This window comes from Drosophila obscura, unplaced genomic scaffold (genome assembly GCF_018151105.1).
Source record: "Drosophila obscura isolate BZ-5 IFL unplaced genomic scaffold, ASM1815110v1 contig_9, whole genome shotgun sequence".
In the NCBI taxonomy this organism is placed as follows: domain Eukaryota; kingdom Metazoa; phylum Arthropoda; class Insecta; order Diptera; family Drosophilidae; genus Drosophila; species Drosophila obscura.
In genome coordinates this window covers 4,909,908-4,926,313 of record NW_024542883.1, presented here as the reverse complement: position 1 = coordinate 4,926,313, position 16,406 = coordinate 4,909,908, and the positions used below count along the sequence as shown (strand labels likewise).

The 16,406-nt window shown below is 41.1% G+C and overlaps 2 protein-coding genes and 1 long non-coding RNA gene across 5 annotated transcripts; 1 reads left to right on the top strand and 2 right to left on the bottom strand.

The window, feature by feature from the left end:
• Window positions 1–402: 402 nt before the first annotated feature.
• Window positions 403–2,197, bottom strand: LOC121405321. 3 transcript variants are annotated; one of them, XR_005968531.1, is made up of 3 exons: window positions 1,937–2,197; window positions 977–1,832; window positions 403–906 (listed from the first exon to the last, which is right to left on the bottom strand). It is a non-coding gene; the product is annotated as an uncharacterized LOC121405321 (long non-coding RNA). The 3 variants fall into 3 exon arrangements; XR_005968530.1 differs by having other exon boundaries at window positions 977–1,829; XR_005968529.1 differs by having other exon boundaries at window positions 977–1,804.
• A 357-nt stretch (window positions 2,198–2,554) lies between these two features.
• LOC111069291 (polycystic kidney disease 2-like 2 protein) lies at window positions 2,555–5,023 on the top strand. Its single transcript, XM_022359280.2, has one exon. The coding sequence runs from the start codon at window positions 2,654–2,656 to the stop codon at window positions 4,856–4,858; it is 2,205 nt and encodes a 734-aa protein (XP_022214972.2). The 5' UTR covers window positions 2,555–2,653; the 3' UTR covers window positions 4,859–5,023.
• Window positions 5,024–9,592: 4,569 nt separating this feature from the next.
• Window positions 9,593–10,913, bottom strand: LOC111069259 (cilia- and flagella-associated protein 299). The gene is made up of 2 exons (XM_022359238.2): window positions 10,451–10,913; window positions 9,593–10,076 (listed from the first exon to the last, which is right to left on the bottom strand). The coding sequence occupies exons 1-2, from the start codon at window positions 10,754–10,756 to the stop codon at window positions 9,675–9,677; spliced, it is 708 nt and encodes a 235-aa protein (XP_022214930.2). The 5' UTR covers window positions 10,757–10,913; the 3' UTR covers window positions 9,593–9,674.
• Between the last annotated feature and the right edge of the window lie 5,493 nt (window positions 10,914–16,406).

Below are 16,406 nucleotides of genomic sequence, written 5' to 3'. Positions count from 1 at the left end.
GAGAATGCCGTTGAGCGTCGCCTGCATATAAATTAATGAAAATTTATTTATGCCCCGAAAAATATAGAACAAACAAAGGCGAAGGCTTCCCACTTTCTCTCCGCACAGAGAGATGGGTGTGGAGAAAATGGTTTCCAGTGCATTAAGCAAGGAAGGCGCCACCAAAGGTTGCATACTATATATCACTCTAGGAGAATATGCAGCACGACAACAACAGAAACTATGTACAATAGAAGCAGCATTGCGAGAATGAGCAAGTGTCATGCAACACACAGCAGAAAAATAGAGGTACGAGAAATTCAAACTAAAAAATCAATTTGTTAAGCTTCAAATGGGAATTTTTCACCCAGAGTGACTGCCCTTAGTTAGATAATATTCGTATGCTTTTTTGTCGGGGGAAATATTTACTGGGATAACAAGCAAGGTGTCTCGTGTCCTTTCCTTCCGTTTCTGGGAAACAAAATGACTTTTCGTGCTGCTTGCCAAATGGTCAACATTACATTCCCTTCTCTTTTTTTCCTGCATGCAGTTTGCTTTTCCGTTTGGCTTAGTTGGCCGTCCCGTCTCTACTTCTACCCCTGCTTCTTCGGCACTTTGCATGTCGTCACGCGCTCCGTGTCCTGCACTCCAAATGCACTTATCCTACAGCAGGTCCTGCTTCTGGCTGCCATTGTTGTTCATTTCTCCCGACATTTTGTAGATGTTTTGTCGAAAATGTCAACAAAATCCAGGCAGTGGGTGAGGACACATTAATAGCATATTTACAAGGAAGTTTCGTATTCTGTTTTCTTTTTATGTCCTTTTTGCCACATCATCAATTACACATTTTACAACTTCTGTGTTTGTATCTCTTCTTCGGGGGCCGTCTTTTCCTGTGCGATGCGGTAGCCTTGCGGGGGCCTTGACCTGGGGGGTAGTATGTAATAGTATGTTGCGAAAGTTTCTGTATCCTCGGTATTTAATTTAAATGTTAAACCTTCAAACTCTTTCGAAAACCTCAAAGTAGACCTCCATTGTAGGTTAATTCGATGTTAATATAATGAATTTCAGATTTTCTATTATAAAGTTGCGACGGTATTTAACATTTGTTAATACAAATTTTATTGTTAGAATTTGTTATCATACAACAAATTTCTTTAATATTTTTCATTCTTGATATTGTGGAAGAGAAGCTTTTACAGGGAATTGGGAATAGTGCTTTTATAATCGTTTGGAATTCTGGTTCGCCTTCTATCTCAAAAGTTATATTCCTTACTAACGAGCAATTTTCTTTCTCAGTGTACGTGGTGCGCTCGGGTCACTAGAAAAACACACATAAATCAAACATTTCCCACGTTGCGAAACAATTTCCGACTTGAGACTTTGCCCTTGCCTCATCTCCACTCTCTTTCTCTCTCTCTCTCTGTCTCTCTCTCTCTCTTTCCCCTTCATACGAGTATGTTATGTCTGATGGTCTCTACTGTCTATCTTTTAGCTGAGTTTTATTTATGGCATCCGCCAAAACACAGATAGACACACGCTCAGAAGCAGACCGACAGACACAGACATTTGATAAATGCATAGACAATATGACTTTAGTTACGAAATTTACAATTGCTTTCTACTTGATACATAATTGTTGTTTCTGTTGCATTTGGAATTGTTAATGTTTTATTTGTTGTTTTTGCTGCCAACGAACCCAGATTTTCATCGTTGTTGTAGGCGCTGCTGCCGCAGCTTTGGCGCTTTTGTATTGCATTTTGATTTGTGGCTTATACGATTTTGTGTGGCTCATAAATTTGACTTATTCTCCATGCCATTATAGCTGTGGATGTTGCAAACATTGTAAACTGCTGGCAATTGAATCAGAAATTTAATAGGAAATGTTACAATCGCTTGTGCATCGTTACCCAGCGTATGCGTATTATTTTCCAATATCATTTTACCCAACACTTACTTGGATCGTCATGATTGGGCATTATTGGTTTAGTTTTCATGTAACTGATGGCATTTCATTATGCCCTTTGTTTGGGTTCCTTTGAGATGGTGCATGTTGGAAATTTGTTTTTAGTATGCTTTGGGGTAATTGGTAACTTATATTTTCAATGGGATACGGATAAGAGGTCAAATAATTTAATTGTTTATTGCTAAAAGTTTAAAACTAGTCTGTTTAATTGTGAGAGAAAATTTACTTTACATACTCGTACCTCTATAAACTTGTATCATCAATTAAAATTAAAATAGATTGTGGCAAAAACCCTGACCCGGTGGAGCAGATGCACAATATCCGATTTGGTCCCAATCACAGCCAATTATGGTGGGAGCAAAGACAATAGCTTAGTACAAAAGGAAAACAAAAAGAAATATTTTTTATAATTAAGGCAAAGGCTAAGCAAGGATTTAAGTTCAGAGTAGTTGAAAATGAAGAGGAAAGTAATGCATAGTTGAGTTTGACGTGACAAATAAATTTAATGTAAATAAGACGCAGCCTACTTGTATTAGAATGATTAGGGTATAGAAGGGTCCAAGTAAGTTCCTCACAGTTCCATTTCATGCTAAATCCGAATCACAGTCTCTGCTGTGCCACTAATGTCATTTTACACACTGGTTGTTTCAGTTAGTATTTGCTTTAGAACGTATCAGGAAGTATCGGGAGAGGAGCAAAACGTTAGCAATGACTTCTGGCGTGTTTCATAGCGGCAGCAATGCCATATTTTTTGGCGTCACCGCTTTTGTGATGCTGGCTAGCTTCGTCATGATAGCCATCTTCACGGGCTTCCAGCACGAGACGAAGAAGTTCAAGACCATGGTCGTGACGGTTGTGCTGGTGCTGCTGTTCCAGTTCATCGTTCTCGATCCGATCAAGTTCATTGTGCTGTCCATTGATTCGGCCACCTGGCCGCGGAAGCACGCCATGAATTACAAGCCGGAAAAAGCCAGGGAAAAGTACAACCACTTGGACTACCTAAGAACGAGACTGAGGAGTCTGAAATCGCAGCTTATGATCACCATTCAGCACCGTAACGAGAAGCTGAATGAGAAGTACAGCCATATAATGAAGGATCTGAAGCTCTACGGGTCATACTTTCTGCTACTGCTCATGGTGGTGATTGTGCACCAGGACCCGCTGCTCTACCACAACACCAACGCCGTGATGTCCCTCCTGTCGTACAATACGAGTAATACACTCGGCCTGAAGGAGATCAGGTTCATGGATCAGGTGTACGACTTCATCGAGCTGACGCTGATCAAGGGATTTAATCCGCATCAGAGTATGGACACTGGCTGGCTGCAAATACGCCAGATGAAACGGTTGGGCGTGATTCGGCTGCGACAGTTGCGACACATTGACAACATCGGTGTCTACGATCCACAGTGGGACTACGGGACGGGCATGCCCGAGTGGAACAAGCCTTTCAGACGGCTCCACTACGAAGATAAATACTGGCGCATCTACGAACCATGGCGACCCATCCGACACACACCCAGCCTCGAGGATGGTCTGCTGCTGAACTTTAATCACTATGGCTACGACATGGACTACCCCGAATTGTTGGGCTATGTGGCACTGCTGACCACCGGGCCCCACAACAGCCTCAAGGTATTGGGCTTCCTCAAGCGCTACAACTGGCTGGACCGCCGCAATACTTCAGCGGTTTTTATGGACTTCACCATGTTCAATGCGGATGCGAATATCTTTACCGTGTGTACACTTCTCGTGGAGAACACGAACTTTGGCTTACAGCTGACCCATGCCACGGTGGAGAGTACAAAGCTACTCGAAAGCCTTGACCAGATGAGCCACCTTAAGATAATCGTTATGCTGCTCTACCTGATCCTTGTCATTCAGTTTTGCCGCAGCCTGCTGGTCAAGCTGTGGTACAATAGCAGCGCCATCAAAAAGGCCTGGAACAAGGTGGATGTTGTCATTTGTATACTGAACTTTATGCTGGTTGCTCTGATGATACTGCGCGAGTGGGAGGTGTCGAAAATACTGAAGCTTCTCAAGGAGTCCACCACGCGGGACTACTTGAACTTTCAGCGCCCCACGCGCCTCTATCTACTGATCAACGTTGTCTTGGGCATGATCGTCTGCATCACCACGCTCCGCCTCTGGAAGGTGCTGCAGTTTGCCAGCGTCTTTTCCGTGTTCACCAAAACGCTGTATCTTGCCTGGCCCGCCGTCGCCAGCACCGCACTCATCATAATTATCTTCCTGATGGGCCTCGGCACGGCAGTGGCGATTATCAACGGCAACAACAGCGAGTACTTTCAAAGGCTGGTCAAGTGCATCATCGCCTGCCTGTGCTTTGCCTTCGGCTTCAGCTCGGAGGTGCATCCCCGGGATATGTTTCACGGCGGCAAGGCACTGGGCATTGTGCTCTACCTTGTGCTGGTCTTCATCATTGCCGTGGTTCTCATGAACGTCTTTGCCGCCCTCATCTTCTCGTACTTCGAGAGCGCCGAGCAAGACCGCAAGGAAAATAAGAGCATGAGCCGCATCAACTTTCTGCAGTTCCTGCGCCTCGAGTTCGCCAACACCCTCGCCATCTGTGGCAGCTGCTTCTTTCGCAAGAGCTACCGTTCCGGCGGGCGCACTGTGCGCGAGAATGTCGCCTGGGCTATGTACAGGCAGGAGCTAATCCGGTCCAAGCAGAGCAGTTTTGCAGTTGTCCAGAAGCCCAGCGACGAAGAACTACGCTTCCGGTATCGCCAGCGCATCGAGATGCTCCTGGGCCTATCGGCAATCCTCACTGTACAGGTGGAGCTGGTCGAGCGACTGTTGTTAGGCGACAAGGATGGCAATCTGCCAGTCTCCTCAGGTTCGGATGACTCCGATATTCCAGATATGTATCGCAAAAAAGAAAATTTAAGATAGACAGCTCTCCCTTACAGTAATTCTTTCCCCTGAAACACTCGTTAGAAAATGACATCAGATAACACTCGTTAGAAAATGACATCAGATAATTCCCCTGTGCCTGTGCCTCCGTAAATGATTTAATTAAACTGTTTGAGATGCCAAGCTTGTTTGGCACCTATATTTATCCAAATCAGTTAAAGACTTTGATTTAAACGTTATAATGTTTATTTATACCGGCGGCTAGCTGAAGACAATTGCTCGCTCTTTTGCCCAGCCAGATAAATGTTCACAAGCGGGGGTTCAGTATGCAACCTATGCGGCGAGAGATTAGCATAGAACTACTTGGGCCACGACGGCCGATCAATGCAGGAGCCGACGCAGCAGGTGCAGAGCGCCCTTTAACAGGGAGAGCGCAGCAGCACTGCCGAACGCTGGGGACATACATAAGCTTAGGTTTACAGCTAGTTACAGCCACATTTAATATTGTGATAGACGCTTAAGTAGCCGCTGGCCCGAACATAAACTTAATCTGCTTTTGCGGTGCAAGGCGAGGGCGTGAATAATTCCAATGCTTAATTTCTGTGCCCCGTGAGTGCGAGTGTTGCTACTCTTTGCTTTTATTTCAATAATCTTGAGTGGGAGTATCAGTAGGACTGACAGTGGCAACTACACGGCCAATACCATCGCTGTTAAAAAAGTGAAGAAAGAACTCGCTCCCTCCCTCGACTGCCAAGTTGGCGGCACTAATCGCGGCCCAAGCCATGGCAGGCGCAGTTGCCAAGTAACCCCAGAAGAGACTAAAACAGTTTTAGAGAGAGATGAATTAAAGCAAACCCGCTGAAAACGATTGCAAAGATAGGCATTAATCCAGAGGAGTAGTTTAGACGGAAAGGTAAGACGTGAAAGGAAAGAAAATGATCAAATTTACAAATTTAGTCGGAAAGCCAAGAAAAGATAATATGTGGATAAAAAAACTATAATTTACTTGTGAACGAATAAAAAATACAAATCTTCTAAAATCATCTGCACGAATATTTGCTACGATATCCAGAAACTTTAGAGGACATTTTTAAAGATACGCCTTTGCAAATGCTCTTGTTTTTTAGTGTCATTCAATTTTTAAGTTACATGATTTAACAAAAAGTAAAAACGAAAGTTTTTTTATATGTTGGTTCATTATTTGTATTCTTAGTATACCTGCGGTACCGCTATTTTGACAAAAAATGCGTCGATTTTAAAATTTATTTGAAGTCTTTCCAACAATCTAGATTGTTTATTAACAATGTTAAAAATTAATAAACCTAAAATAAGAGACCACAAAGATAGTCAAAATTCTATATCCGATCATCCGATGATCAAAATTATCACTTCCTAAACAAATTAATTTTGCCTCCGTATTCAGGCTGAGAACCCACGGTGCGACGGATCAGACCGGGGGGGGGGGGGGGGGGGGGCGGGGGGGGCGGGGGGGGGCATCAGCGGTTTTGAAGCAGAAGCTAGCTAAGGCCTGTATGAAAGTTTCGACGGAACTAGAATTAGCATAAATTTATAATATGGGTTAGCGGCTTATATAGAGGAGATCCTCTGCTGACTAGAGTACTCGATAAATCACTAGTTAAGACTATGTCTAAAACCATACCAAATCTATTTCAGCCAAATAATTATTTGACGAAATCATGTTGGATAGATGAAAACAGCAGGTCAACAAACGATGACCAATAAATATTAGGTAGATTAAAATCACCTAGGACAATAAGTCGATCAAAAGTATACGAACTTATTTTAATGTTCATTTGGGAATGCTTCAAACGAAAAGAGTTGAGATTTAAGCCCGAACAAGCCCGGAGCAGGACATAAATTGTATTTATCAATAAGAATTTCAGTATTAGAAATTGATCGGTTAAGTTAGGATATATCTGTACTATGGAGATTGGACGACAAGACAGGGATATTCTAATATCTCATTTTTTGTGGAAGGCGAGAATTTATTTTTTCGAGACAGAACCTAAGCCCATCCCTTACCCGCTCAAGATAGACTTTTATGACTTGTGTAAATATAATTTGACGAGAGTCAATCGTCTTTCATATTGATGGATGGCACACTTTTGGTTCTCTTTTACTAATTACTAAACTTTCGTACTATACAACCAGTGACGGAACTTTAACTTCACTCAAGTACTCATTCCTATGCGAGGAACGAACTTCTTTCATGATTCCAGAAACACGGAAACGGCAAAGGCAACTCACAGAGAGAGGAGCAAAAATTTCATTTGCTGGGCAACATTTCATTCATTTCCTTCCTTCATTATTTTCATTATTGGTCACATTTTATGATTGTTGTTTGGGTGGGCGGAGTTTGAGGTGGGTAAGTCAACGACTGAAGAGACCTTTGGCATTTGCGGCATGAAGCTTAATTTAATATGCCTTTCACTCAGCCCCCATTTTATTTGCTCGAATTGCCCCTGATGATGTTTTCTTTATGGCGGCGCCGCTTTATGTGTTTATTTCGGGGGCCAAAAGGGTTCTGGATGGGCCTAACTTTCATGGCACGTAACTTCACCAGATGTCCAATCTTGAGTGCTTAAATTATTTATTAGGCATCTTTTGCGACAGCTTACGACCTTATGAAATATTAGTATGTTCTTTCTGTCCAGACAGCAATAGCAAACGAAACATATGGCAGGCCAAGCCCTCACAGGGAAGGGCAGGGGCTGCTTAGGTGGGTCCAGTCATAAATTATTTGCTGGCTCGTGTGACCAATGGCTCAAGCATAAATCCAATCAAGTTGACAGCAAGTCATCGTGGACAGGATCTCAATTTTAATTATGTATTCATGAATATGGATTTCTCATGAATTTTCAGCTATTCACAATAAAATTAATTTGAAGGAATTATGTATCTTACGTATTTCTTATAACTAGTTGGAGCCTGAAAATTTTATTTATATAACAAAATTAGTTATCCAATTTCAATACAAAATCGAAGCAAAATTTAGGTGAATTTTGTCCCCCCCGGCGCGTGTGAAGTCCTTGAAAGGGCAGTCTGGCAGTAAATTGCAAGTTTATTTCGGATGAAATTTATTTAGCCTGTAAAATTTAATCTCAATGCAGGCAGTCCCTTGTTGTTTTGGGGGCAACAAATTTGCCATATCTTAGTGCAGAACAGAGACATGGCACGAGTATAGACCAAACTTACGGCAGTTAAAATACTACGAATGGGCTTGTCCTGTCTGTGGACTTGACTAAGGGAAGCCGAGCAAATATTTATTTGGACTTTCGTGTCGGTGGGTGGGCATTAGCCTACCTGCCGCCAGTCGAGGCAAAAGGAAAAGCTAGCCACCTGGCCCGGCAAGTATATTCCGTTTGCACCTGCTGCTTGTGCAGCTGCAGCTGGAACTCTGGATGTTTATTTTAATTGAATTGTTGCTTGGAGATATACATACATACTTATGCACACATATGTAAAGGTTGGCCTCGAGATGGGGCTAAAGTGAATCTGCAAGTTATAATTTAACAGTTAATTGTGTATGCAAATTAAATTGTTAGTGCCACTGCAGATGGCATTTAAAACATAACTTAAAAACATTTATTATTTATTTGGTTTTGCTCTGGCAAATTTCCATGTCAATAATGCAGTAGTCTGAACTATTTATTTATTTTTTTTTTTTCTTTTGCAATTAAGTTTTGCTTTGTTGTATAAAGTGCCGTTTAATTTATATTTCGGTAGAAAAAATATTTTGCGAAAACGAAGGATTAATTTTTGCGTAAAACGGCAGACCTGTCGGGCTATGCTTTCATCCTCATCTATTGACAATAAATTTGGTCGAAGTTTTGTAAGATTACGCACTATTAAATCACACAATTCATTAATTGATTTTCTGTGGCAAAGCTTTGCACTCTCCGTCGGAATCATTGTCATATTCAAAGGCCACATCAAAAGTAGTGGTAAATCCTGAACATTTTCGTTGACACGACGGCCAATTAAATAGAAGCAGAGCCGGTAAATTAGCATCTCGCCAGTCAACAAAGCATTTGAAGTTTACCGATGGGCCGACTGACTCTTAGAACGACAGACCAACACAAAGTAGTGGACAAACAAGGGAAAATGGGCAAACAAAGCCATATACGAGTACTCGTAGCCCGGTCGGAGGCGTCGGCACTCGAGACACTCCACCAGGCGACAGTTAATAGATTTATGCAATTGAAGTGCGTCCACCATACACACAACAAAATGCCATGGAGCTCGGGTAATTTCCGCTTTCTGACAGTTCAGTTAGAGGGGATGGTTGAACTGGGTAGATGTAGACCTCAAAATGTCCATCAAAAATGTCAGTAGACACACATACATTGCTGTGGCCAGGCTCGACCAGAACTGATAAGATATGAAAAGCAATTTACGTTAACTGTCACCGACAAATTTGACCTCGAGGTCACTTCGCTTTTTATACCCGGCATTCGGAGGGTATATGGCTTTTGCGCTACAGTACGAATAGTAAAGTTTAAAAAGTGATGAAATAAAAATAAAAATGGTACAAGAGATCGAATTTGAATGCCGCGATTTCGTCTCCTGGCCTCTCTCGCTGATCTGCTTTGTGCTCTCGTCTGAACTCGCCCTTGAATTGGAAAATCGCTCGGGCATTCGCTCTCGCTCGCTTCTGTTTTTTCTAAGGATCAAAATTGGTGAGACTCAGCCCATAAAATATGTACATATGTAAATTCTTGATCAAATAAACATAGCAAGTTGTGTGGTGAGTATCTTATTGTCGGCATAGCAGTAATGGCCTTTCTTTTTTTATTTCCCCGTAATTGAGTTTTATTGACATACTAAGCCCATTTTAATTGATGCGCCTGATTATGTGATCGAAAAATATGGCGTGTCCATAAATGGGCGACGCGTGCATGGTCCGTCTGGCGTTCTTTGAGGCGGAACAGTCACATCCCATATTGACACAGATCATCTTGTGGTCGCCGCGGTGCTTCATCAGCAGGCTGTGTGCCCCTTCGTTGACCACCTGGAAGTTATCGCTATCGTTGTAAACTACCCGGTTCTTGTACCAGTCGTAGTGACTCAGGTGGTGTTTTGCCGGCTTAAGCTTGGTCGTGCCTTCGAACACACCCTTCCAGTCCACGAAATACTTCGAGCTAAGGAACCGGGACTCGCGCAAACTTTGCTCCAGATCGATGAAACCAGACACCTCCAGGCCATTACTGTTGCGCATCAACAGGTAGACAATAGTCTGTGGAGTAGCAAAGGGTGGAAATTTTATTAGTGGGCATGCAAATACAAATATTCAAAGTAGAAATCAGTGTGGTCGGGGTTTCCAGCGTGCTAACAGCGTGGTCCCAAATAATATTGACAAAAGTTATTAATTTAGTTGTCCCCCTTTCTTCAGTGAGTTTTAATGAGCTTTGCTCGAGCACGCACAAAATCCAACCTTTTCAGATATAGGTTGATAGGTACAACATCACTCAAGTTGGCCATGAATCATTTAGAGACATTTTTTCCTTTTGGCAGAAGCGACTTTAATGACAAGATATTAAAAGCTAACTCGTGACATTTCTGGTAATTATATGTAGATACTGCAACTTTAATGTATTTCACTTAACTCACCGACAAATGCTTATTGAGCAACATTTTCTCTCGTTTGGCAAATTGCTGTAGCACGCGATCACTGTTGTTCAAGTAGTCGCCAAAGAGTTGAGATCCAGCAAGACCCCGTGGTTTCAACATGTCCATCTCCTTCTGACGACGATCGTTGTACTCCGCTTCGGTAAGCAGGCCGCCCAGGCAGCTCTTGCCGCAAGCATTCTGGATTAATTTCCTCTGAAAGTCCCAGTTGCGCAAATAGCGAACGTCGTTAAGAGTCATGAACTGGTCCACATATTTTTCATATGAGTGAAATTCTAGGAGGCTCATGATGCAGCTAGGAAAAGCTTCTAAAACAGGATAACTTAGAAGATATTATATAATCCTGTTAGCTTTTAGTACCAATATCAAAAACTAAAAATGTGTTTTTGTGTTGTGTGTTGAGTTAGTGTGAATCAAAAAGTGTATTATGAATTGTAGTTTGAAACAATTTAAAGCATTATTGATAACTGATAATAAACGGCATGCTTAAACTAAAAACTAATAAAATTAAACATACTAGCTATGTTTAACGGAACATTGGCGTCTCAATAGTCTCAATTGATTTCAAGTATATATTAAACATTTTAACAGATAAATTTAGTATTGCTAAATTTATCTTAATTTAAATTAATATTTATATTAAGTGATAAAAATTAGATTTTTGCCGAAATGAAAGAGTGATATTTATGATTTGAAGAGTTGTGTTGGCTAAGGTCTGTAAAGGATTATTAATGGTAAATATTGGAAGTCTGTGGTTGTTTAGGAAAGGACAGTTATAGTTGTTGCCTACTTTCGGAAAATTATTATGGTTGGATACAGATGCTTGTGTATTTTCTAATTAAAACATAATAATTTTTGTATGCATGTTAAATTGAAATATGCCAATATGCCATACAAATAATTACTTGATGTTTGTAACCATGTAATCGTTTAATTTGTATAGCTGCCAGCAAATTGAAGCTTGAAACTCGTTTTCATATTTTACTCAAAGTCCAAAGTTTTGTCTCAAGTCATATCTAAATTGGAAAAGTTTTTGGGAAATCTAGCAAAATTGATAACCAGAATGGGCTCGAAAAATTTGCATCAATTTTAATAAAATGTGCCACACAATTAATTAAACATTTGCCATATACACTCTCTTGCAAGAATCCAGAGCGCCATTCATGTAGCAAATTTAATAAATGAAAAAAGTTTCAAAGCCCGAGCTCTCGACTTTACCCTCGCCCTGGCGTGTCCCTTTGTCTGACTCCTGACCAAAGTTGTGCATTTTTCAATTACAGTTTTCTATATGCCACGCCCGCCCACATACACGCAGAAAGGCAGAGGCATTCCGCATATTAAACTAATTACTTCATCAACATTTTAAACTGGGCGCCAAAGTGTAATTTGCATTTTCAGCCTGTGCGTTAGCTACACTTTTAGTTCGCTTCCTCTGAATATCCTGTTAAAGCTCGTACTGAGTTAAATTTGGGGTACTGTAGAGTGCTGCAGGCGCTTATCTTCTTAGCCCCAATTTTGTTGTAATTTTCTTTGGAAGGATAGATACATTTAGAGATTAAAATCAATTACTTTAACGATATTCTAATAGAGTTGGATTGAAACAGCATAATGTTTGTTTTAATATTTAATTATATATTACTTCAGTTTCGATCGTTGCTCTATATTTAATCAAAATTACAAGTGCAATGACCATTCTTTTGGATGTTTTCAAAAATAACTACGAAAATAAATGGGCTAAGAAATAACAGTTCGGTAATCATTTTAGGACCTATATCATGAATATTTGGTTAAACTTGATAAATAAAAAGAATCAATTACAGCAATTACTCTGCCTGGTTATAAATTATAGGGTAGAAAGGATAAGTAAGTTTCCGGGTAAAGCGAAAAGCATTAATTTAGTGTTAACAAAATATTCAAAAATTCCGAATAGTACGTTACTGGATAATATTTAATTCTTTAGATATAGACCGAGCCAAATCAGCCTGCATTTAGTGTACAGGGTATGGAGGAGGTGTGCCGGATACGACTGCAGCATTCCAAGCTGCTTTTCAATATCCACACGGTACACAGGAAGGATTTTCTTTCTTGGAGGTGTGTGTGTGTGTGTGTGTGAATGTGTTTATGTTGGAAGAATTTCCGCTATTTAGACACGCTTTCCCTCTGTTTGCAGTTGTTGCAGCCCCTTCTGCCTTTGCCGCTGCTGTCGCTGCAACAATTAACATGCAGCCGCTGCCAACACTGCAGGCTCGGGGCAAGACTGCTAGTCCTATCCCCTTTCCCGCTCTGTCCGTGACCCATCTGCTGTTCCGTTTTGCGTGCTTTGTCACCATCTTGCCTCTTGCTGCCGTCTTGAGCGCGTAAATTGCTACTTCGCGGCCAGTCCCCTGACTCCGCTGGAGCCCTAACGTCTTCGCTCATGTCTGGTGTCACCCCGCTGCTATTCCCACTTTACTTCAGTCAGTAAACTGTTCGTTCGTTCCCCTCTACCCACCCGTCACAGCCATGGCCATTGTTTGACTTGGTCATTAGTAAATGTACTTTGTCGCAGCATAAAAAGGAGTTAAGTGTGCACTCTAAGGATTTATGTGCATTACCAAAGAATGAGGCAGCAATGCTCAATGCTGCTGCAGCTCCTTGCCTTGCCTTGCCTTGCCTCGTCTTTCCTTTTCCTTTCCTTTCTTGCTCCGGCAGTTGCCTTTGCCATGTGTTAAGTGCACGGTTTTTGATGAATGAATCAGAGGACAGGAAAGCGAAATTCCTCTAACTGCTTAACAATTGCAGAAAGAGTTGATGTTGGACTTATAGCCAGTCATAAGCCAGATGAAAAGGAAGTAAGGGAAGTGGAGCAGGGAATGGAATCCAAGCACAGATTGAATGCATGAGCAAATAGAAGTGGTATTGGCATTGTTCCCATTATGAATTCCATTTAGGAACAACTTTACTCTTCATTGGATTCCCTGAGAGATGCAGACTCCCCAATATTCTGTGTAATCTGTCCTATGCAGCCGAATGCAATTCCACAATTCAAATGTCGTATTTCAGTCTGCAAATGTCCGGAAAATAAATTGCATCTGCCATCTCTCTCGGGGGAGGTTGGAAAATGCTAACACAAATTATCAAGTTACTATAAATTGCTTTCTCTGGGCCCGTACATCTTGCCAATGAAATCAAAGCCACATAAATTGCGCAAATAATTCTGGGCCAGCTTCAACTTCCTCTGATTTGCAGTGAATATGCGGCCCAAAAGGAACCATCGCACACAGAGACTGCAACAAAGACAAAGGACCAAAAGAATCATCACTTACAGCTGACCACAAGCGTTGGGTCCGGTCCACCCCATAATACCCAAGCCCTGTTTCGCCCTGGGAGCTGTCCCGCAATCGATCAAAAGGAATTATGTCTCAACACAATTGTAAATAAATCTTTGCGGCCATGTGGACATCATGTGCAGCCAGCGCTAGGGGCTGGGGGCCGGGGCCGAAGGACCCTACCGCAAAAGGGAGATGAGAAATCCTGCATATCCCATATATGAAGATTGAGTGGTAATGTGTGCAAATCTAAAGCTTCTGCCTCAAATGTTCACCGAGTTGTTGGTTCGATTCCCTCTCTGCTTCGGCTCCGGATCCTGCTCCTTCTTCATCCTTGGGCTCCGTTGACATGTTGGTAAATTGGTCCTTAGCTGATTGCATCGATTGCTGAGGCCGGCCTCTCCGTTCGGTTTTAGCCCAAAACTGGGGAATTAAGTCTAAATGCCGGAAATTAATCTGCTCAAAAGGATAGACAAACCGAAACATACAGAGGCCCACAGCACACCAAATGCAATATTATTCAAAGTGATTTTACAAGTGTCGTTGTCATTAGGCGATTGCCTAAGGCTTCAGGGCTTACGTTGGAATGGATAAGGAATAAGGAGCGACCCAGAGTTCCAGCTGCTGCTGTTGCTTCAGTGAGCACTTCCTTTAGGGGCAAATTTATAATGCGCATCGATAATGATTTGTAATTTAAAGCCCCAACAAATTTCCGGCAATTTTGGTGGTAGACACGGACGCGGCCAAACATTTTCATCCTCCACTTTGTTTACTTTTCATCTCTCAAAGAAGAATAGTACGGAAAAGTATGGGAAATCAGACGAAAAAACAAACTTATCGCCGTAATCATTGAGCTAAGGAAAAAACATCATCATTCCCACTAATTTGTTTCTTGTAAACTGGTTTGCCCAGGGCTTTGTGCAATCAACATGAACGTATTTGGACTTGGCTCATGTTTGCTTTGCTTGCTGATAGTTCAGGAATGGACACGAAACTCGATAACAGGAAATGTGAAATGGCCGTTAATGACAAGCACGCTACGTATGGTACGTATGTATGTATAGTGTTGCAGAGATCAGACACTTGGCTGAACAGAATATGTTACGAATAAGCATTCAGTGGTTGCTTGAAACCTGTTAGCAATGTATGTATTATATCACATTAGCATCGGATGTTCTGCAGCTGAAAGGTACGATTATGAGGCCAGAAATAGCCTCATTTCAATCCTCACTTCCGAAAATAAACCATCAACTTTAAGCAATTTGTATGCTTATATTGATGCTTGTTGTATTAAATGGGAATTAATATTCCATTATAAAAAAAAATATTTCATAAATTTCCAAAACATTTCGATCCAAAGATTATTAAGTCATCGCTCGCGATGAAATTAATTTTTTTGATGAGTCCAATGAGAGTCTCTGGCGATATTTTTTTTTTTAATTCATTTGCTCTTATTTGTTTTTAAAATGTTACAAAAAAAAACATAGAAACACAATTACTTAACTTACTGTTACTTTGAGTAGCAACTTATGTTAAGGCTATGAAAAATTTCTATGGCGATAGAAAATATTTGCTAGTATTCATTCATTATTCATTATTTGAGATTTGAAGAGAAAATCACAGATTGGAAAATTTGTTCAGGGTTTTCTAGGATCTTATAGGAAAAGTCCACATTTTTTTAGTTCAAAATAGAAATTGATTATTTAAACAAGAGGTATGAGACACAATTAGGTGTCCTGCACATTACTATCGCTAGACCCACAGAAAGGATACTTGCTACGGTTGGTAATATGAATGCCTACATAAATAAGTGTTATTTTGTGTCTAGATTTATGTTTTCTCCCCTTATATTTTATTACTTATGTGGGCGTGACAAAATATTGAATAATTTCTGAACAAGTCTGCTCCTTATTAAATTATTAAATAATGTAATTATTTTATCAGAAGGAATTATACGGAACATGTTTTTTTAATAATTGTTGGCAAAGGTATAGATCTAGTTGGGTTTATTTTAGGTACGAGTGAATTCTTAATGAGCAATTAGGTTGTTAGGTTATTAGAAGTTATATCGATTTGAAAGCGCTGTAGTCCTGGAACTAAGGTCATTGAGACTAAGGATAAAGAGGAAATATGTATGCATGGGATAACTGGCTCTCTACCTTTTTTTTTTTTAGCAACACTTACTTTTACAGCAATACAATATTCACCTTAACTTCTCGAGTACCGGGTATAAACATCTCAGAACTCGCTTCTCGTGCACAAGCAAACTGTAAGTGATTACCAGTAATAAGAGCACATGATGATGGAGCATTACAGATGAGATGATGAGATGAGCGCTGGAGGCCGGAGACTACACACTGAGGCACACTTAAGCCAACATCTGCTTCTGCTGTTGCTGCCGCTCCACGTTATGTCTATTGTTAGTCCTCTGATGCCTGTTGTTGTTGCCGGTTGTCTTCGTCATGTTGGCCATTATATAATGGTCGTTGCCATATGCCAAGCATATTAATTTTTCGGCACACTGAAGAGGAGAGTGCTCCCCTTATGCCCGATTGATAGGCAGTTGCTGCCAATTACGTGGCTGCTGTGGCTCCTGCTCGGGCCCCTCTAGTCGGATGACACGTGAGCAA

What these genes read in the sequence shown, in the direction of transcription:
- LOC111069291 (XM_022359280.2), top strand. Translation starts at nt 2,654, where the DNA reads ATGACTTCTGGCGTGTTTCATAGCGGCAGCAATGCCATATTTTTTGGC.
- LOC111069259 (XM_022359238.2), bottom strand. Translation starts at nt 10,756, where the DNA reads ATGAGCCTCCTAGAATTTCACTCATATGAAAAATATGTGGACCAGTTC. An exon ending in TGCTCAATAAGCATTTGTCG is followed by an intron (nt 10,077 to 10,450) that starts GTGAGTTAAGTG and finishes GCTACTCCACAG; the next exon opens with ACTATTGTCTACCTGTTGAT.